The sequence below is a fragment of the Chiloscyllium plagiosum genome, unplaced genomic scaffold (assembly GCF_037043375.1).
Source record: "Chiloscyllium plagiosum isolate Xiang-an unplaced genomic scaffold, Cpla_swu_hap1 HiC_scaffold_31, whole genome shotgun sequence".
NCBI lineage: Eukaryota > Metazoa > Chordata > Chondrichthyes > Orectolobiformes > Hemiscylliidae > Chiloscyllium > Chiloscyllium plagiosum.
Window position 1 is genome coordinate 67,132,861 of NW_028270169.1, and position 21,999 is coordinate 67,154,859.

Genomic DNA, 21,999 nt, shown 5'->3' on the forward strand with positions numbered 1-21,999 from the left:
TCTCTCCTCTCCCTCTCACTTCCCCTCTGACTCCCTCTGTCTTCCCATCAACCCCATCGTCCCCGATCTCTCCCCTGCTCGTCCCCTCTCTCTCCCCCGTTATCCCCTCTCTCATCCCCATTCTCCCCTCTCTCTCCCCCTCTTGTCACCTCTGTCTGTCTGTCTGTCTGTCTGTCTCTCCCTCCCTCTCTCTCTCAGTCCTCCCTCCCTCTCTCAACCCTCTTTTCTTTCTCTGTCTCTGTCTGTCTGTCTCTCTCTCTCTCTTATAGTCTTCCCTCCGTCTCTTGCCTCGTCTCTCTCTCTTTCATCTCTCTATCTCTCACTTGCCCCATCTCTGCATCTCGGTGTTCCCTATCTCTCGCTCCCTCTCCCTCTCTCGCGGCATCTCTCTCTCTCACTACCCCCTCTCTTTCTCTGTAGCCCTCTCTCTCTATCCTGAGCCCTCCTCTCTCTATCAATCCTCTCTCTCTCGACCATCTCTCTCCCTCTCTCTCTCGCACTCTCTCTCGCATCTGCCCCCTCTCTCCCTCCATTTTGACCTCTCTCTCTCTCTCTCTCTCTCTCTCTCTCTCTCTCTCTCTCTCGCCCCTCTTTCTATTGCTGTCTCTCTTGTGGACACTCTGTCCCTCTTGCTCAACTCTTTTCTTCATCTCTCTGCGACTCTTTCTCTCATTATGGCTTCTCTCTCTGTCATCCTCTCCCTGTCGCCATCTCTCTCTCCCCTCTATCGCTCTTGCCCTCTCTCTCTCTCGACACATCTCTCCCTCCTTTGCGCTCTCATCCCACCTCACTCTCGCTCTTGCACCCTCTCTTCCTCTCTCAACCCCGTCGCCCTCTCTCATCTGTCTCTCTTTCTCGCTCTCCCTCTCTCGGTGTCTCTCTCGACACTCCCTCCCACTCCCGCCTTCCTCTCTCTCTCTACCCCCTCTCTCTGTCTCTCTCTATCTTTCTCTTTCACACCCCCTTTTCTCTCAGCTCTGTCATTTGCTAGTCGCCTCTCTCTCACTCTTCCCGTCTCTCACAAACTCTCCCTCATTCCCGCGCTCTCATCCCCTCTCTCTCGCTCTCGCAACCTCTTCTCCTGTCACCTCTCTCACTGTTTCTCTCTCTCGCCCGTCTCTCTCTCTCTCTCTCACACACCCCTCTATCTTTCTCTTACCCTCTCACACCCCCCTCTCTGCCCCTTTCATTCCCCACTCTCCCCCATCGACCCCTCTGTCTCCTTCTCTCGTCCCCTTCTCCCCTTCTCTCTTCCCCTCGCTCCCCCTCTCATCACCTCTCTCCCCCTCACTTCCCCCTCTCTCTCATCCCCTCTCTTTCCCACTCATGTCACCTCCCTCTCCCCTCTCTCGTCTCCTCTCTCCCCCTCTCATCCCCTCTCTCTCCCTTCTCTCCGGCTCTCTCTCTCCCTCTCACTTCCCCTCTGTCTCCATCTCTATCCGCATCAACCCCATCGTCCCCGCTCTCTCCCCCGCTCGTCCCCTCTCTCTCCCCCCCGTCATCCCCTCTCTCTCCCCCATCCTCCCCTCTCATGCTCCTCTCGTTCCCTCTCTCTCCCCCTATCGTCCCTTCTCTCTCACACCCGTCCACTCTCTCCCCTCTCATCCCCTCTGTCTCCCTCTCTCCTCCCCTCTCTCCCTCCCCTCTCCACCCCTCTCTCAACTCTCTCTCTCCACCCCCGTCCTCTCTCTCTCCCCCTCTTGTCCCATCTCTCTTACCCTCTCCCTCTCCCCTCTCTCCCCTTCTCACTCCCCCTCTCTCCCCATCGTCCCCCTCTCTCGTTCTCACGTCCCCTCTCTCTCCTCCCTCTTGTCCTCTCGCTCCCCGCTCTCATCACCTCTCTTCTCCTCACTCTTCCGCCTCTCTCTCGTACCCTCTCTTTCCCCCTATCGCCACCTCTCTCTTCCCCCCTATCGCCACCTCTCTCTTCCCTCTGTCGTCCCTTCTCTCCCCCTCTTATTCAATCTCTCTTGCCTCTCTCGACCCCTCTCACTCCCCCCTCTCTCTCCCTCTCTCTTCCCCTCTGTCTCCCTCTGTCTCCCCGTCACTCCCATAGTCCCCGCTCTTTCCAACTCTTGTCCCCTCTCTCTCCCAATATTATTCCCTCTCTCTCCCCCATCCTCCCCTCTCTCTCCCCCCATCGACCCTTCTCTCTAACACCCATCCCCATCCCCTCTCGTCTCCTCTCTCTCCCTCTCTCCTCCCCTCTCTCCCTCCCCTCTCTCTCCCTTTCTCAACCCTCTCTCTTCCCCTCGTCCTCTCTCTCTCTCCCCCTCTTGTCCCACCTCTCTTACCCTCTCCCTCCCCCCTCTCTCCCCCTCTCACTCCCCCACTTGCCCCCCATCGTCCCCTCTCTCTCGTTCTCTCGTCCCCTCTCTTTCCTCCCTCTCGTCCCCTCGCTCTCCCTTCTCATCACCTCTCCCCCCTCTCTCTCTCGTCCCCTCTCTCTCCCCCTCACGTCACCTCTCTTTCCCCTCTCTTGTCCCCTCTCTCCCCCTCTCATCCAATCTCTCTTACCTCTCTCGACCCCTCTCCCTCCCCCCTCTCTCTTTCCCTCTCTCTTCCCCTCTGTCTCCCTCTCTCTCCCCGTCACTCCCATCGCCCCCGCGCTCTCCACCTCTCGTCCCCTCTCTCTCCCAATATCATCCCCATCTCCCCCCCATCCTCCCCTCTCTCTCCCTCTCTCTCTCTCCCTCTCTCTCCCCCCTCGTCCCCTCTCTCTCCGCATCGACCCTTCTCTCTAACCACCATCCCACATCCCCTCTCGTCCCCTCTCTCTCCCTCTCTCTCTCTCTCTCCCTCCCCTCTCTTTCCCTCTCTCGTCCCTTCTCTCTCCAAACTCGTCCTCTCTCTCCCCCCCTCTTGTCCCACCTCTCTTGCCCTCTCTCTCTCTCCCCTCTCTCCCCCCTCACTGACCTCTCTCCCCCTCTCGGTCCCCTCACTAACCCCTCTCATTACCTTTCTCCCTCTCTCTGTCCTCCCTATCACCTCTCTCGTCCACTCGCTCTCTCACTCTCTCCCTCTGTCGTCCCCTCTCTCTCCGCCATCATTCCCTCTCTGCCCCCTCTCTCCCCCTCTTTCTCTCCTCTCTCTACCCCCATCGTCCACTTTCTCTCCCTCTCTCATCATCTCTCTCCCCCTCTCATCCCCTCCATCTCCCCCCATCGTCCCCTCTCTCTTCCGTATCCTCCCCCTCTCTCCCCTATCGTCTCTTCTCTCTCACCCCCGTCCCCCATCTCTCCCCTCTCGTCCCCTCTCTCCCTCTCTCCTCAGCTCTCTCACCCTCCCCCTCTCTCCCTCTCTCCTCCCCTCTCTCTCCACACTTGTCCTCTCTCTCCCCCCTTGTCCCACCTCTCTTACCCTCTCTCCCCCTCTCACCCCCCTCTCCCCATCGTCCCCTCTCTATCCTCTCGTCCCCTCACTCCCCTCCTCTCTTCCCCTCGCTCCCCCTCATAATCTCTCTCCCCCCTCTTTCCCCTCTCCCTGTCTCGTTCATTCTCTCACCCCCTCTCTCCCTCTCTCGTTCCCTCTCTCTCCCTGTCTCGTCCCCTCTCTCCCCCTCTCGTCCCCTCATATCACCCCTCTAGTCCACTCTCTCTCACCTCTCTCGTCCCCTCTCTCTACCCATATCATCCCCTCTCTCTCTCCTCTCACGTCCCTGCTCTTACCCCCTCTCTCTCCCTCTCTCGTCCCCTCTCTCCTCCCTCTCGTCCGCTACCTCCCCCCTCGTCCCCACTCTTTCCTCCTCTCTCCCTCCCTCTATCGTCCCCTCTCTCACCCCCAATCGTCTCCTCTCTCTCCCTCTCTCTCCCCTCTCTCTCCCCCATCGTTCCCTCTCTCTACCCCCATCGTCCCCATCTCTCCCCCATCGTCCCCATCCCTCCCATCTTCCCATCTCTCTCCCCCTCTCATTACCTCTCTCTGTCACAATGTCTGTCTGTCTCTCTCTCTCTTTCAGCTCTCCCTCCCTTTCTTGCCTACTCTGTCTCTCTCTCTCGTGCCCCTCTCTTTCATCCCTCTGTCTCTCGTTTGCGTCCCCACTCTTTTGCTGTTCCTCTCTCACCCACTCTCTCTATCCCTCTCTCTGTCCCCCTCCCTCTCTCGCATCATCTCTCTCTTACTTTTCCTATCTCTCTCTCACTCTTCCTCTCTCTCCCTCTTGCGCTCTTACCCTCTCTCACGCTCTCTCTCCCCTCTCTCGCTCATCTCTCTCTCTCTCTCTCTCTCTCTCTCTCTCGCTCGCTCGCTCGCTCACTCGTACTCTGTCTGTCTCTCTCTCTTTCTCTCTCAGTCTTCCCTCCCTCGTTCACCCCTCTTTGTCTTTCTCTCTCTCTGTATGTCTCTCTCTCTCTCTCTGTCTCTTCTGGTCTCTCTCTCTCTCTGTCATCTCTCGACCTCTCACTTGCCACATCTCTCCATCTCGGTTACCCCTATCTCTCGCTCCCTCTCCCTCTCTCGCGGCCTCTCTCTCTCACTCCCCCCCTTCTTTCTCAGTAGCCCTCTCTCTCTATCCCGCGCCCCTCTCTCTCTATCAACCCTCTCTCTCACAACCATCTCTCTCCCTCTCTCTCTCGCACTCTCTCTCGTATCTGCCCCATCTCTCCCTCCATCTTGACCTCTCTCTCTCGCCCCCTCTTTCTTTCGCTGTCTCTCTCGTGGACACTCTCTCCCTCTTGCTCACCTCCTTTCATCATGTCTCTGCGACTCTTTCTGTCATTATGGCTTCTCTCTCTGTCATCCTCTCTCTGTCGCCATCTCTCTCACCCCTCTATCGCTCTTGCCCTCTCTCTCTCTCGACACATCTCTCCCTCCTTTGCGCTCTCATCCCATCTCACTCTCGCTCTCGCACCCTCTCTTCCTCTCTCAACCCCGTCGCCCTCTCTCATCTCTCTCTCTCTCTCTCTTTCTCGCTCTCCCTCTCTCGGTGTCTCTCTCGACCCTCTCTCCCACTCCCGCCTCCTCTCTCTCTCTCTACCCCCTCTCTCTCTGTCTCTCTCTATCTCTCTCTTTCACGCCCCCTGTCTCTCATCTCTGTCACTTGCTACTCGCCTCTCTCTCTCTCCCCCCATCTCTATCACAAATTCTCTCCCTCATTCCCGGTCTCTCATCTCCTCTCTCTCGCTCTCACAACCTCTTCTCCTCTGTCACCCTCTCCCTGTCGTTCTCTCTCGCCCGTCTCTCTCTCACCCCCTCTATCTTTCTCTTGCCCACTCTCTCTGTCTCTCTCTCAGCCATTTTCTCGCTCCATCCCTCTCGCTCTGTCTCGTCCGCTCTTGCCCCCTCGCGCTCGCTCTCACTCTCTCTCTCTCCTGCCCCCCTCTCTCTCTCGACCATCCCCCACACACTCCTCGCTCCTTCTTGCCCTTGCTCTCTCTCATCCTTTCTCTCTCTCGCCCTCGCTCTGTCTCTCGTCTCCTCTCTCTCTCTCTCTCCCTTTCTCTCTTGCCCCCTCCCTCACCCCTCTCTCAGTCTCACACTTTCTCTCGCCCCCTCTCTCGTGCGACCCTCACTCTCATTATCTCTTCCCGTATATCTTTCTTTCTCTTCCTCACTCTATCTCTCTCTTGCCCCCCTCTCTCTCTCTGCCCCTCACTCTCTCTCCACCTTCTCACACTCTCGATCCCGCTTCCTCGGTGACTCTCTCTCTCTCCCCACCTCCTTCCGTTTCTCTTCGGCTGAATCTCTCTCCCTCCCATTCTCTCTCTCTGACACACACTGTCTCCCTGGTCCTTCCCTTCCACTCTGACCCAGAGACTGGGGTGTTGGTGGTGAGGCTGCGTGTGCGATGGTGGGGAATGGATATGGTAGGAGGGGGGAAAAGTGGTAGAGATGGAATTGCAGGAGGGAGACAGAGGCGGCAGGAGAGAGGGAGTGAGGGGGAGGGGGAGAGGGAAGAAGGGAGGCAGGTGGAGAAACCAGTTTTGGATGTGTGTGAGAAAGAGGGATGAGGGAGAGTGAAGAGGAGAGGTGTTGGAAGACAGCGAGGGAGAGAATTGAGGAGGAAGAGTGGGGGAGAGGAAATGGGGAGGCCAGGTTGGAGTGGGGGTGACAGAGGGGGTTAAACCCAGCTCCTGAGCTCAGGGCGCGGTTCCCTCCCCTTCCCTGAGGACCAGAACTTGGGGCTGAGTCTGTCTCTCTCCAGCTCAGCGTCTCCAACACAAAGACACACAACAACATCGGTCACTCTACTGCTCGGCACGCTTTAATGAACATTTTTATTGTTTACAAATGGAAGTGATGGATACAGTCAGTGGGATGGTGCCTTTTCTCACTGGCCCTTGAGTTGTGAGAAACATTGAAATGTTTCCCTGTAACCCTCCACCCCCCCGTGGGATAAGGATGGACAAACCAGCGCTACCCTCAGTCTGTTACCATAGCGACAGGCTGCTCAATCGCTGAAACACTGTACTGTAATGAGAAAATCCTGGATGGATTGATTAATGAGGGAATTTGATTAATGGATGTATTTGGGTGAAGGGATATTTCAGCACATTCTTCAGCTGCTGCCTGAACTTAGTCTGGGTCACGGCATAAATCGCCGTGTTTGTGCAGCAACTGAGGAGCTGCAGCATGAAGCCCAATTCCTGCACAAAGGAATGGAGAAACACAGACCGATACCCAATAGCATACATCCGGGCCCATATAGAATACAGCATTAACGTTGACCACAAAAGGATGAAATTGGCTGAGATCACAAACAGTAAAATGATGGATTTTTTTCGGTTTCTCATTTCAGTGTCAGACTGAGCGTCCCCATTGGTGTGAGCGTGGAGTCTCCTGCGGGCTCTGCTGGTCACTAAAATGTGTCTGACGGTGAGAACATTGAGCAGCAGAATCAGGAGAAATGGGACACACGGGGTTAGAATGTGGTGGAGGAACTCGATTGCGACCCAGACACTGGAGTAACGAGCAGCATCTTTTACAGAACAAAACCAGGGGTCGTTCATCAGCAAATACCGAGCCTTGAGCATAAAATACCAGAAAATGTTTTTTAAACAGCTCAGCGCAGTCACTGCTCCCAGAACCACAGCCGCCGTCTTCTCACTGCAATATTTACTTTTCAGCTTCTGGCAACAAATGGCCACAAACCGATCAAAGGTGAAACTGACGGTGAACCAGACAGAGCAGTCAGTGGCTGCGTAAAGCAGGACGGCGTGGATATTACACACGGGGACGGAGTACAGGAAATAAAACTGTTCCCGATAAACAATGGGAATGTGTCTCAGGATCAGGTCGAGGATAATGACCAGGAGGTCCGCTGCTGCCATGGCCCCCAGGTAACGTCTGACACATGGAGACAATCCACAATCTTTATAAAGCAGGACGTAGATGGTCACTACGTTAACTGTGAGGAAGGAAAACAAACCCATTATCCATCAGCCTGGAGGCAAAGGGACCCGTTTGATCGGGGACCCAGTGAGATTTTCAAATGTGTCTCTCTATTCAGGGATTTTTAAAATACCTGGAGCTGGAATAACAAATGGGAAGGTCAGAATTACTGACAAAAATGTGACATAAACCACAAAGAAACGCGCCCTCGCCAAACACATAGAGACACATCCATAAGGACAGATGGTTTCTAGAACATTCCCACACACTCACTCACTCGAGAGCAGACACAGATCACTCCTTCCCAGTTCCTAATACGGAGGGTGGAAACGTTGCTGTTCTGAAGGATTCTCTCCCAGTTTCCTGAAGACAAGTGGAGATTGGGAATTTCTGTATTTTGATCTAAATTGTGGTCGATCCTGTGTCGTGAAGAAATGTAAACGCAGGGAAAACTTATTCACCCCTTTAACTGCCTGAGGGGCCTTCGGAACAGTGTCTCCTTCTCCCTGGAACGGGATCTCTTCCCTCGGGATCTTATCGTTTGTTCAATTCACTGACGTCCGGCCGTTCACAAACAATGCCATGGACAGAACGTTTCGGGGAATGTCAGTTACAGAATTTTGGGAGGGAACGTTCCAGGGAATGTCAGTTATAGAATTTTGGGAGGGAACGTTCCAGGGAATGTCAGTTATGGAATGTTGGGGACAGAACGTTCCAGGGAATGGCAGTTATAGAATGTCAGGGACAGAACGTTCCGGGGAACTCCTAGACCTGTCCATCACCTTTCCCGCTACCCATCCCACCAACATGATGTACTGTGCTTGGGAACACTGTAACATTAATGGGGTGAGAGACGGAGGGTCTAATCACAGGAATGGGAACTAAAGGCATTGCCAGATCAGCTGAAATGGTTAGATATACCACATTCTCAATCCACCTCATAGAACAAGTCCCGACACCATCAACCCAGGGGAGCTATCTGTTCACCGTGGAACAGTGTGCAGACCAGGCCAGTGTACTGCTCAGTACAACCCAGCAATCTGTCCAGAATGGAACACTGCACAGATCAGATCAGGGCATTGAGCTATAAACCCAAACCATACATCTGTCTAGCGCAGTGATCTGTGCAGACCACAGCAGTGCATTAATATATAAAGCCGGACTAGATATCTGTCCAGCACGGGGAGCTGTGAAGAAAACAGCAGTGCATTGATCTATAAACCCAAACTAGAGATCTGTCCAGGACGGGGAGCTGTGCAGACCACAGCAGTGCAGTGATCTATAAACCCAGACTAGATATCTGTCCAGGACGGGGAGCTATGCAGACCACAGCAGTGCATTGATCTATAATCCCGGACTAGATATCTGTCCAGCACCGGGAGCTGTGCATACAACAGCAGTGCATTGATCTATAATCCCGGACTAGATATCTGTCCAGCACCGGGAGCTGTGCATACAACAGCAGTGCATTGATCTATAAACCCAGACTAAATATCTGTCCAGGACGGGGAGCTGTGCAGACCACAGCAGTGCATTGATCTATAATCCCGGACTAGATATCTGTCCATCACGGGGAGCTGTGCAGACCACAGCAGTGCATTGATCTATAATCCCGGACTAGGTATCTGTCCAGCACCGGGAGCTGTGCATACCACAGCAGTGCATTGATCTATAAACCCGGGCTAGATATCTGTCCAGCACTGGGAGCTGTGCAGACCACAGCAGTGCATTGTTCTATAAACCCGGACTGGATATCTGTCCAGCACTGGGAGCTGTGCAGACCTCAGCAGTGCATTGATCTATATACCCGGACTAGATATCTGTGCAGCACTGGGAGCTGTGCAGACCACAGCATGGTACTAACATTTAGACCTGAAACAAATATCCATCCAGCATGGGGAGCTGCACAGCCCACATCATTGCATTATCTATAAACCTCAACCAGATAGTCTGACTAGCACAGCGACCTGTGCAGTGTTCACCCGTGAATTAATCTGTAAACCAGTAGCAGTTACCTTCCCAGCATGTAGGACTGTGTACACCACCGCAGTGCATTGAAAAAAAATTGCAAAGGGGAACATCGAGATAAGAGTTTAGCCTTATGACAGCCTGTGCAAGGGGGGAAATTGCCAACTTGGAAAGAAGGGGGCAATGGGCGTGGAGCATAGATGGGTAGAGGCGAAATAGTAAGAGAGATTGGGTAATTAGGAATCTGGAGATATGACCTCACTCAGCTGACAGGATATAATTGTACACTAACCTCAGTTATAATTTGCTCATTTGCTCATGCAATTGAAGCCCTTATTTGCAAGTTCGTAACAAATTGTCTTATTTTCAGTTTTGGTGGTCTCGTCTAAATGTTATTGATTTTGTTTCTAACAGGTGTAAACATCACATGCCACAGAGCGATGGCGGGGGAATCAGGTTAAATATCACCACATGGGAGGGGATTGGGGTATAGACAGAGAGGGGGAGACTGAGAGACATTGTCATGGAAGGATGTGCTCTCAGGTTTCAGAATGCTGAAATGTAGACACTTCGATAACATCCTGTAATATGAGCCTGTCTTCCCAGGAAAGATGGGACAAAAGGATATTGGTGGTGAGATAGATGAACATCTGTTCTGCAACTTTGTAACTGGAATTAGGTTTGACAGAGTCTATAAGTTATTGGGCAGATGCGAACAATAATTTATCTTTTTTGAATTTCATTCAGTGAGGCAGACGAACTGTCTGCACGAGGCTGAGCTAGATTCCTGGTGCTATCGTATCGAACTAACCTCATTACCTACCCACCCCACCGCATGGTGTCCCTCTCATTCAATGCCAGCCCAGTTCTCCCACCCATCATGGCTGGAAGTACTCACCATCGCCCAGATGCCCCTGGATATTCTGTGATCACTGGCTCTGGTGCCATCTTTTACAAGCCAATGGGCACGTTTGAACTTTCTCCATTAGGAACTGCCCTGCACAATTTACACAGGGCATGGCAGATAAGGGGCAATTACACCACGGTTTGTCGACAGGGGCACGGAGTCCTGGTGGATGGTCTAGTACAGAGGGGGACCAGTATCTTCCTGGGAGCTGGGGGCACGTCCCACCACCAGTCCCACCGAGCATTGTCTAGCTCACTACACAGCTCAGTGCAGTATCTGCGGTCTGAAGAAATGTCCAGCAATACAGGACAAGCAGCAATAACCTTCCCCGCTCTGTCAGGATAAGGGTCACCATATTCTCTTTGCTCCCTCACATTCACTGTATATCTGTTATCGCACCAACCTACGAGCAAGGCTCTCTTTCTCTCTTTCTCTTTCTCTCTCTCTCGCTTTCTCTCTCTCTTTCTCTCTCTCTTTTACACCTTTACTCTCTTTTTCTTTCTATTCTCTCTCTAATTCTCTCTTTCTCGCTCTTTTTATCCCTTTTTTCTCTCTTTCTCTCTCTCTTTTTCTCTCTCTATTTTTTCTCTCTCTCTCCCTCCCTGTTTCCCATTCCAGGAGAAGCAGTTTGGAATAGGACAAAAAGGGCTACGCCGGGTGTTGGAGTGTCCGATGTCCGTTCCCTCACTCCCCATCCCCACCCCCTCAGCTCGCCTCGTGTGGAGATTCTGAAACATCCACATCCCAGCGATTGAGTAAGGATCAATGTTCAGTGAAGGACAATTCTCACTTTAAACCCACGGGCAGCTCCGTTTCCCCTGGCACAACTTCGAAGCCGTGGCCCTGATGCCATCTCCCTTTTGTGTCGAGCTGGTACAAATGGAATCCCCACGGTCTCGGTGGGCAGGAGGGTCGGCTTACAACACATCTTCACCACCACCTCCCAGGAAGGGAGCACGGAGCCTCCCTCCTACACCTCCCCCTGTAAACAACTCAGATACTGAAACTAATCTGTGATAGTTACTGTTCTCCGCACTTGTCCTGACAACTTCAACAACCTGTGCTCATATACAACCAGGACTCTCTGCTCCTGCAGCCCTTTTATAACGGTACAGCCTGTTTTAAACTGTCTTTCATTGTCTTTCCTACCAAAGTGCATCACCTCATACTGCTCTGCACTGATCCGCATCTGCCGTAAACCTGAACACTACACCAACGTGTGATTGTCCTGTTAGATTTCCACACTCTCCTCCACAGACTTCAGAGTTCTTCCAGGTTCGATGCAATCTGCAAACATTGAGATTGTTATAGCGTCACAGTCCCCATGAAACAACTGAAATCCTGCCTCACACTCATGAATGTGAGCAAGTGAAATACTGCTATATTCCCATGGACATAGTCTAATAGTGACGTGCTGTCAAGAGAGCAACAAAAATCCTGACACAAACGAGATGGAGTGGATGAAATATTGGCAAGAGAAATCCGGATAGACTCCACTTATCTCTATTCACCAGGGTATAATGTGATGAAGTTTAAAGCATGTACTGTACCTGTAAGAGAGGGTGACTGCTGTTCTGAACTGTGCGCTTACCAGCACCGGTGATATGAGAGGATGGCAGACCCATAAAGAGTAAATTGCTATACAGCTGGTGTTGGGTAATAAACGGTTAAGAGAAAGAGGGTCCCAAAGTTGTGAATAGTTAATGTAAAATGCTTACTTTCAGAGTGAAAAAATAAATTGATGTTTTTATTTAAACAGCGGAATTTGGCTGATCTGTCACTTGTATTTTAACAGGTACGAGGTTAATTGAGCATTTCTTTATGTTTCATTTAAATTACTAGATGACCTTCACTCAGTGTCCTAACAATTACTGTGTGTATATCTGTGTGTCTCTGTGTGGGGCAGGTCTGGCTGTCTCTGAGGTGTTTAAAGTGATGCAATGCCACCGTCTGCTGGCCTCCCCACGCCATTACACAGGGATATGTAGAGGGTGGAAACCAACAGGGATTCATTCAGAGATGGGGAGGGAGAGGGCAGCTGCTCACAGCACCATCCAAACTGATGTCTTATCCAGGTACTGATCTAAATGTCCTTTAAACATTGTAACTGTCCCTGCTTTCACCACTTCCTCTGGAAGTTCATTCCACACCCAAGCCATCTTCTGTCTAAAATAATTACCGCTCATGACTTTTGTAAATCTTTTTCCTCGCACCTTAAAATATCCCTCAGTTTTGAATCCCCAACTCTAGGGAAAAGACATCAGCCCTTCAGCTTATCTGTACCCCTCATTATTTTGTAAACCTCTGTAAAGTTGCCACTTAATCTCATCCTCTTCAGTGAAAAAAGTCTCAGCCTATCCAGCCACTCCTTATCGATCACTTCCTCCATTCCCAGCAACATCCAGATTACTCTCCTCTGAACACTCTCCAGCTTAATAATATCAAGGTCAATAACATTAACGTGAAAAGTCAATGTATTTTATAAGAGTAGGTGAGACCAAAACTAGAGGGCATAGCTTTACGGTGAGAGGGAAACATTTAAAAGTGAGATGCACATTTTAACGAATTATACCCGACGGCCTAGATCTCTGTTCTATAACACTGCCAAATGCCCTACTTTTAATTGTATAGATCCTGCTCTTGTTTGATTTACCAAATCCAAAACCTCGATTAATCCAAACTAAACTCCATCTGCCATACCTAGGACAGTGTGTGATATTACTGCCTCCTCACTCTCCTCCTTCAATTTTAAAATGCCCATCCCTTTCCAGGAGGCCTACACACTCTGGCCTTGATTTTCACAAAGACCCTGAGCTTGGTTTGCCTTGTGTAGTAAGGGGGAGGAGGGACAGATTGCAGATACAGTCAGTGGGGAGGAGAGGCTGGGCAGTAATCAGCGGCCTGGTATCATTTCATGTTTTTAGGAAGTTGGCAGTCACACGTTAGAGTTGGGTAATACTGGTGGGTGCTTTGGGACCAGAAATTAAGCTCTTCCTTCGTCTCTGGTGTTCAGTAATAAATATCCATTTGAGACCCTTCATTGGGCAGAGTGTGTCTGCAGGATTTCTTTCCCTAATACTTCAGACTACAGATAATAGCAATAAAAGACGTTCATAGTAAATTTCGATGGCACAGGACGTGCACTCAACATCCTACCGTTGAGACAAATATCTTGCATTTGTTTAACAATACAAAGTGTTGTTCAGTAATGGGAACCTGTTGATAATAAGTCCACACCGAGCTGAAAACTGGCACTTAAAATATGACCCAAAATATGGGGATGGTCGTGTAGTGCGTAGTCTCCTTGTCTCTGAGCCAGAAATCTGGATTTGATTCCAATTCCTGAACTTGTGTGGTAGTGTTTCCAGCTCTGGGCGAGAAGGCCTGGATTCAAGTCCTGCCTATTGCAGAGGTATATAACAGCATGTTAGAACAGACTGATGTACAAACACACAGGAGAATACTGTTACAGCTTTATGGGTATTGCGGAGTGGTGCTAGTGTCCCTACCTCTGGACAAATGTCTAGGTGTAAATCCCACAAAGGTCTCTCATGATACATCTTAAGAAACCGATTAAAATGGATCTAGACTTGTGACTTGATGGAGAAGGAAGAGGTGTCAGTATTTAATTTCAGAATTTAGGCCCGGGATGATTCAATGCACAGCCATTCGTGTTGATTGGAGTCACACTTCTCAGCAGTAAAGGTTTATAAAATCAGACTGGCCATGGATAGAGTGAATAGTCAGGGTTTTTCCCCAGGTTAGGGGTGCCCAAACCTAGAGGGCATTGGTGGAAAGTGAGACAGAAAAGATTTTGAAGAGGCCTAAAGGGCACCTTTTCACACAGAGTGTGGTGTGCTTATGGAATGAGCTGACAGAGGAAGTAGTGGAGGCTGTTATAACTACAGCATGTAAAAGGCATCTCGACGGTGACAGACCTGCCGAGCCTTTCCAGCAATTCCTATATTTGTTGAAAAAATGCATTCATTTTAATACAGGTATTCTGAATATATTACACATTTTAGTTTTTTTCTCATGACGCAGGGATATAAAAACATCTCTTCAAATCGACTGAGTCCATTTTCTGCTAAGTGCATGGTTCTGTATTTGACAGCAACAATGATGCTCTGACATGGAACAGGGAATGTGATGGAGACATAGATTGGACAATGTACAAGGGACATCGCATGGTCCAGTTTGGGAGAGGATGACATTATTGTGTGATTTAACTCAGAGAGAGAGAATTGTCATCTGCCCGAGAAGCAACAGCCTATTGCACGTTCTTTCCTTCATTATTTCTCATCACAGCAATGTGCACGACCTAAAACAAAACCTCTACTGTCATCGTTACTATTCTTGTTTTTATAGAATCCATGCAGTGTGGAAACATGCCCTTTGAACCAACAAGTCCAAACCAAACGTCCAAAGAGTAAACTTCCCAGGACCGTTCCCTTACAGTTAGCCCTAACTAGCGCACCTAAACTAGAAATCGCTGAAGACTATGGACAATTTGACCAATCCACCTGAACTACTCAGATTTGGATTATGGGAGAAAACTGGACCACCCATTAGAAGCTCACGCAGACAAGGCATAGACTTTACAAAGTCAACCGCGGCTGGAATCAAACCCAAGTCCCTAAGTGCTGTGAGGTGGCAGTGCTAACCACTGAGCCACTTTGCTAGCCGTTAGGTGATCCCTGACCAGAATTCATTGGAACTCCTCACTGTATAATGCAAAGGGAATGCATTACACCTGAACCTGAGGGGCACCAGTATCCTTGGGGGGAGGTTTGCTAGTGCTCTTGGGGGGGGGTTTAAACTAACTCTGCAGGGGCATGGGAACCCAGATTGTAGCTTCAGGGTGCAGGGCCTGGAGTGTAGGGAGGTTAGGAACATGGCATCAATTTCCAAGGAGGGTGCCTGTAAACAGGAAAGTGGCTTGAAGTGTGTATACTTCAATGCAAGAAGTATACGAAATAAGGTAGGTGAACTTGCAGCGTGGGTTGGTACCTGGGACTTCGATGTTGTGGCTATTACGGAGACATGGCTAGAACAGGGACAGGATTGGCTGTTACAGGTTCCAGGATTTAAATGTTTTAGTAGGGTCAGAGGTGGGGGTAAAAGAGGGGGAGGTGTGGCATTGCTTGTCAAAGATAGTATTACAGTGGTGGAAAGGACGATGGATGAGGACTTGCCATCTGAGGTAGTTTGGGCTGAGGTTAGGAATAGGAAAGGTGAGGTCACCCTGTTAGGAGTCTTTTACAGGCCTCCTAATAGTCCTAGAATCATTGAAGAAAGGATTGTGAGGATGATTCAGGAGAAGAGTGAAAGTAATAGGGTGGTTGTTATGGGGGACTTTAACTTTCCTGATATTGATTGGGAAAGCTATAGCTCAAGTTCGTTAGATGGGTCAGTGTTTGTTCAATGCGTGCAGGAGTTTCCTGACACAATATGTAGACAGGCCAACAAGAGGTGAGGCCATACTGGATTTGGTTCTGGGTAACGAACCAGGCCAGGTGTTAGAATTAGAGGTAGGTGAGCACTTTGGGGATAGTGACCATAATTCGGTGAGTTTTACTCTCGTGATGGAGAGGGATAAGTGTGTACTACAGGGCAAGAGTTATAGCTGGGGTCAGGGAAATTATGATGCGGTGAGGCATGACTTAGGATGTGTGGCTTGGAAAAGTAGACTCCAAGGCAAGAGTGTAAATGATATGTGGAGCTTGTTCAAGGAGCAACTATTGAGTGTCCTTGATAATTATGTACCTGTCAGGCAGGGAGGAAAGGGTCGTGCGAGGGAGCCGTGGTTTAATAAGGAATTGGAATCCCTTGTTAAATGGAAGAGGGCGGCCTATCTCAAGATGAGACGTGAAGGTTCAATTGGGGCGATTGAGAGTTATAGGGTAGCCAGGAAGGACTTGAAGAGAGAGCTAAGAGCAGCAAGGAGGGGACATGAAAGGTCCTTAGTCGGTAGGATTAGGGAAAACCCTAAGGCTTTCTATAGGTATGTTAGGAATAAAAGAATGACTAGGGTAGGTCCAGTCAAGGATAGTAGTGGGAAGTTGCGTGTGGAGGCGGAAGAGATTGGGGAGACACTGAATGAATACTTTTCTTCAGTATTTACTCAGGAACAGGGCATTGTCGTCGATGTGAATACTGAGTCACAAATAAGTAGAATGGATGGCTTTGAGGTATGTAGAGAAGAGGTGTTGGAAATCCTGGAAAAGGTGAAAATAGATAAGTCCCCTGGGCCTGATGGCATTTATCCTAGGATTCTCTGGGAAGCAAGGGAGGAGATTGCAGAGCCATTGGCCTTGATTTTTATGTCCTCTTTGTCTACAGGAGTAGTGCCAGAAGACTGGAGGATAGCAAATGTGGTTCCCTTGTTCAAAAAGGGGAGTAGGGATAACCCTAGTAACTATAGGCCGGTGAGTCTCACTTCTGTTGTGGGCAAAGTCTTAGAGAGAATTGTAAGGGATAGGATTTATGCACATCTGGATAGGAATAATGTGATCAAGGATAGTCAGCATGGTTTTGTGAAGGGCAGGTCATGCCTCACAAACCTTATTGAATTCTTTGAAAAGGTGACGAAGGAGGTTGATGAGGGGAAAGCGGTAGATGTGGTATATATGGATTTTAGTAAGGCGTTTGATAAGGTTCCCCATGGTAGGCTACTGCAGAAAATATGGAGATATGGCATTGAGGGTGAGATGGAGGTTTGGATTAGGAATTGGCTGGATGGAAGAAGACAGAGGGTAGTAGTTGATGGCAAAGTTTCTTCATGGAGTGCCGTCACTAGCGGTGTTCCGCAAGGATCTGTTTTGGGACCATTGCTGTTTGTCATTTTTATAAATGACCTGGAAGAGGGGTTAGAAGGTTGGGTGAGCAAGTTTGCGGATGATACGAAAGTCGGAGGAGTTGTTGACAGTGAGGAAGGATGTGGCAGGTTACAGCAGGATATAGAGAAGCTGCAGAGCTGGGCAGAAAGGTGGCAAATGGAATTCAATGTAGCTAAATGTGTGGTGATTCACTTTGGGAAGAATAACAAAAAGATGGGGTACTGGGCTAATGGTCGGATACTTGGTAGTGTGGATGAGCAGAGGGATCTTGGTGTCCATGTACACAGATCTCTGAAAGTTGCCACCCAGGTAAATAGTGCGGTGAGGAAGGCATATGGCGTACTGGCTTTTATTGGTAGAGGAATTGAGTTCCGGAGTCCTGAGGTCATGATGCAGTTGTATAAGACTCTGGTGCGGCCGCATCTGGAATATTGTGTGCAGTTTTGGTCGGCATACTATAGGAAGGATGTGGAGGCACTGGAACGGGTGCAGAGGAGGTTTACCAGGATGTTGCCTGGTATGGAAGGAAGATCGTATGAGGAAAGACTGAGACACTTGGGGCTGTTTTCATTGGAGAAAAGAAGGTTTAGGGGTGACTTGATTGAGGTGTACAAGATGATTAGGGGGTTAGATAGGGTTGACAGTGTGAACCTTTTCCTGCGTATGGAGTCGGGTATTACAAGGGGGCATAGCTTTAAATTAAGGGGGGTAGATATAGGACTGAAGTTAGGGGTAGGTTCTTCACTCAGCGAGTCGTAAGTTCATGGAATGCCCTGCCAGCAGCAGTGGTGGACTCTCCCTCTTTATGGGCATTTAAGCGGGCATTGGACAGGTATATGGAGGATAGTGGGTTAGTATAGGTTAGGTGGGCTTGGATCGGTGCAACATCGAGGGCCAAAGGGCCTGTACTGCGCTGTATTCTTCTATGTTCTATGTTCTATCTCTTCCCTCGGGATCTTATCATTTGTTCAATTCACTGACGTCCGGCCGTTCACAAACAATGTCAGGGACAGAACGTTCCGGGGACACCACCCCAGTGCATTGATCTGTAAACCAGGAGCAGTTACCCTCCCAGCATGTAGGGCTGTGTACCCCACCCCAGTGCATTGCTCAGTAACACTGTGTGAGACCACTGCCCGGCACGGCGAAACTTGCAGCCCATGCTGGGAGTGACAGGATGTGCAGCTCCCACCCATTTCCAGCTCCATATCTCCATTGTGCCCTGACAAGGGGGTGCTGTGGATTTAAACATCACTGCCACAGAGAGAGATGGTGGGGGAATCAGTTTAAATCTCACCACATGGGAGGGGTTTGGGGTATGGACAGAGAGGGGGAGACTGAGAGAAAGTGTCATGGAAGGATGTGTTCCCAGGTTTCAGAATGCTGAAATTCGACACTTCGATAACATCCTGTAACATGAGCCTGTCTTCCCAGGAAAGATGGGAAAAAGGGATATTGCTGTGAGGCCAGATGAGCATTTGTTCTGCATCTTTGTAACTGGAATTAGTTTCAACAGAATCTATGTCTCATTGGGTAGAATCTAACAATAATTTATCTTTGTTTGATTTTCCCTGAGTGTGACAGATGGATTGTCGGCACGAGGCTGAGCTAGTTTCCTGGTGCTATCGTATCGGACTCACCTCATTAACTACCCAGCCCACCCCATGGTGTCACCCTCATTCAATACCAGCCCGATTTCCCACCCATCATGGCGGGTGGTACTCACCATCGCCCGGTTGCCCCTGGATATTCCCTGATCCCTGGCATTGGTGCCATCTTTAAAAGGCCAATGGGCACATGTTTTAGATTTCTCTGTTAGGAGATGCGCTGCACAGTTTACTCCGAGCATGGCAGATAAGAGGCAATTGCACCACAGTTTGTCGACAGGGGCACGGAGGGCCTGCTGGATGAGCTAGTACAGAGGGAGACCATTCTCTTTCAAGAATGGACCACACCACCAGTCCCCTGAGCTTGGTCTGAGCTCACAAGCCAGATTAGTGCAGTATCTGTGGTCTGAAGAAATGTCCTGCAATACAGGACAAACATCAATAACCTTCCCCGGTCTGCCAGGATAAGGGTCACTGTATTCTCTCTGCTCCCTCACACTCACTGTATATCTGTTATAGCACCGACCCCCCAAACAAGGCTCATGGTCCACCACTCTCACTGCCGCATGCTGCACCTTCTCTCTCTCTCTCTGTCTCTGTCCCTCTGTCTCCCTCTCTCTCTCCCCCCCCCTCTCCCCCCCCCTCCCTCCACTTCACCCCCACACTAATAACACCGCATGGATACAACACTGTGGACTGACTCCCTCCGGACACCTCACCATGACCCCCTCCCCACCTACACCAGCACTAACAGCAAGGCCACCCACTCCCACCCTCACTCCCTCCCTCCCCTTCTCCCATTCCAGGAGAAACAGCCTGGAATAAGACAGAAAGGGACAAGCCGGGTGGTGGAGTGCCCGGTATCCGTTCCCTCACCCCCTTCCCCTCCCCCCGCCATGTGGGGAGGACCCTGGCACACGTCAGAGAGGACAGGGACTCCTCGTGTGGAGATTCTGAAACATCCAGGTCCCACCGACCGAGTAAGGAGCAATGTTCAGTGAAGGGCAATTCTCACTTTAAACCCACTGGCAGCTCCGTTTCCCCCCGGCACAACTTAGAAGCCGTGGCCCTGATGCCATCTCCCTTTTGTGTCGAGCTGGTACAAATGGAAACCCCACGGTCTCGGTGGGCAGGAGGGTGAGCTCACAACACATCGTCACCACCACCTCCCAGGAAGGGAGCACAGAAACTCACTCTTACACCTCCTCCTGTAAACAGCTCAGATACTGAAACTAATCTGTGATAGTTACTGCTCTCCCCCTTGTCCTGACATCTTCAACAATCTGTGCTCATATACACGCAGCGCTCTCTGCTCCTGCAGCCCCTTTATAATGGCACAGCCTGTTTTAAACTGCCATTCATTGTCTTTTCTACCAAAGTGTATCACCTCACACTGCTCTGCATTGATCCCCACCTGCCTTACACCTGAACATTACACCAACGTATCACTGTCCTGCTGGAGTTCCACACTGTCCTCCATAGACTTCAGAGTTCTTCCAGGTTCGGTGCCATGTACAAACATTGAGATTGTCATAGCATCACAGTCCCCATGAAACAACTGAAATCCTGCCCCCCACACACAAGTGTGAGCAAGTAAAATACTGATATATTCCTATGGACAGCGTCGAATAATGACATGCTGTCAATGCAGCAACAAAAATCCTGACACATACGAGACAGAGTAGATGAAATATTGTAGGAGAAAGTGAGGACTGCAGATGCTGGAGATCAGAGCTGAACATGTGTTGCTGGAAAAGCGCAGCAGGTCAGGCAGCATCCAAGGAGCAGGAGAATCGACGTTTCGGGCATGAGCCCTTCTTCAGGAATGATAAAAGTGTGTCCAGCAGGCTAAGATAAAAGGTAGGGAGGAGGGACTTGGGGGAGGGGCGTTGGATATTCGATAGGTGGAAGGAGGTCGAGGTGAGGGTGATAGGCCGGAGTGGGGGTGGGAGCGGAGAGGTCAGGAAGAAGATTGCAGGTTAGGAAGGTGGTGCTGAGTTTGAGGGTTGGGACTGAGACAAGGTGGGGGGGGGGGGGAAATGAGGAAACTGGAGAAATCTGCGTTCATCCCTTATGGTTGGAGGGTTCCTCGGCTGAAGATGAGGCGCTCTTCCTCCAACCGTCGTGCTGCTATGGTCTGGTGATGGAGGAGTCCAATGACCTGCATGTTCTTGGTGGAGTGGGAGGGGGAGTTGAAGTGTTGAGCCACGGGGTGGTGGGAATGGTTGGTCCGGGTGGCCCAGAGGCGGCCTGTCTCCCCAATATAGTGGAGGCCACATTGGGTGCAGCGGATGCAATAAATGATGTGTTTGGAGGTGCAGGTGAATTTGTGGCGGATATGGAAGGATCCCTTGGGGCCTTGGAGGGAAGTGGGGGGGGTAAGTGTGGGCGCAAGTTTTGCATCCTTGGGGCCTTGGAGGGAAGTAAGGGGGTAGGTATGGGCGCAAGTAATGTCAACACATTCCTAACCTGCAATCTTCTTCCTGACCTCTCTGCCCCCACCCCCACTCCGGCCTATCACCCTCAACTTGACCTCCTTCCACCTATTGCATTTCCAACGCCCCTCTCCCAAGTCCCTCCTCCCTACCTAGTAGATGATGTATTGACAAACCACAGAGCAAGAATAAATCCTGATAGGTCCCACTTATCTATATTCATCAGGGTATAATGTGATGAAGTTGAAAGTGTGTACTGTAACTTTAAGAGAGGGTGAATGCTGTTCTGAACTGAGAGCTTACAAGCACCTGTGATATGAGAGGATGGCAGACCCAGAAACAGTATATTGCTGTAGAGCTGGAGTCGGGTAATAAGCAGTTAAGAGAAAGAGGGTCCCAGAGTTTTGAATAGTTGATGTAAAATGTTCACTATCAGAGTGAAAAGATAAATTGGTGGTTTTATTTAAACAGTGGAATTTGACAGATCTGTCCCTCATATTTTGACAGTTTACGAGGCGAATTGAGCATTTCTTTATGTTTCATTTAAGTTACCAGATGAGCTTCACGTAGTGCCCTAACCATCCCCGTGTGTGTATCTGTGTGTCTCTGGGTGGGGCAGGTCTGGCAGTCTCTGTGGTGCTTAAAGTGATGCAATGCCACCCTCTGCTGGCCTCCACACGCCACTGCATTGGCAGAGGGTGAAAACCAACAGGGATTCATTCAGAGATGGGGAGGGAGAGGGCAGCTGCCCAGAGCACCATCCAAACTGATGTCTTATCCATGTACTGATCTAAATGTCCTTCAAACATTGTAACTGTCCCTGCTTTTACCACTTCCTCTGGAAGTTCATTCCACACACAAGCCAGATTCTGTCTAACATAGTTACCTCTCGTGACTTTTGTAAATCTTTTTCC

General features: G+C 50.2%; 1 protein-coding gene across 1 annotated transcript in view; it reads right to left on the reverse strand.

The window, feature by feature from the left end:
* Nucleotides 1-6,437: 6,437 nt before the first annotated feature.
* The window catches only part of LOC148141967 (putative G protein-coupled receptor 139), an 88,543-nt gene continuing 72,981 nt past the window's right edge, over nt 6,438-21,999 (reverse strand). Inside the window, exon 2 of the mRNA XM_087977041.1 lies at nt 6,438-7,345. Coding sequence (XP_087833167.1) covers nt 6,438-7,345 — 908 coding nt within the window. The remainder of the gene's footprint in view (nt 7,346-21,999) is intronic.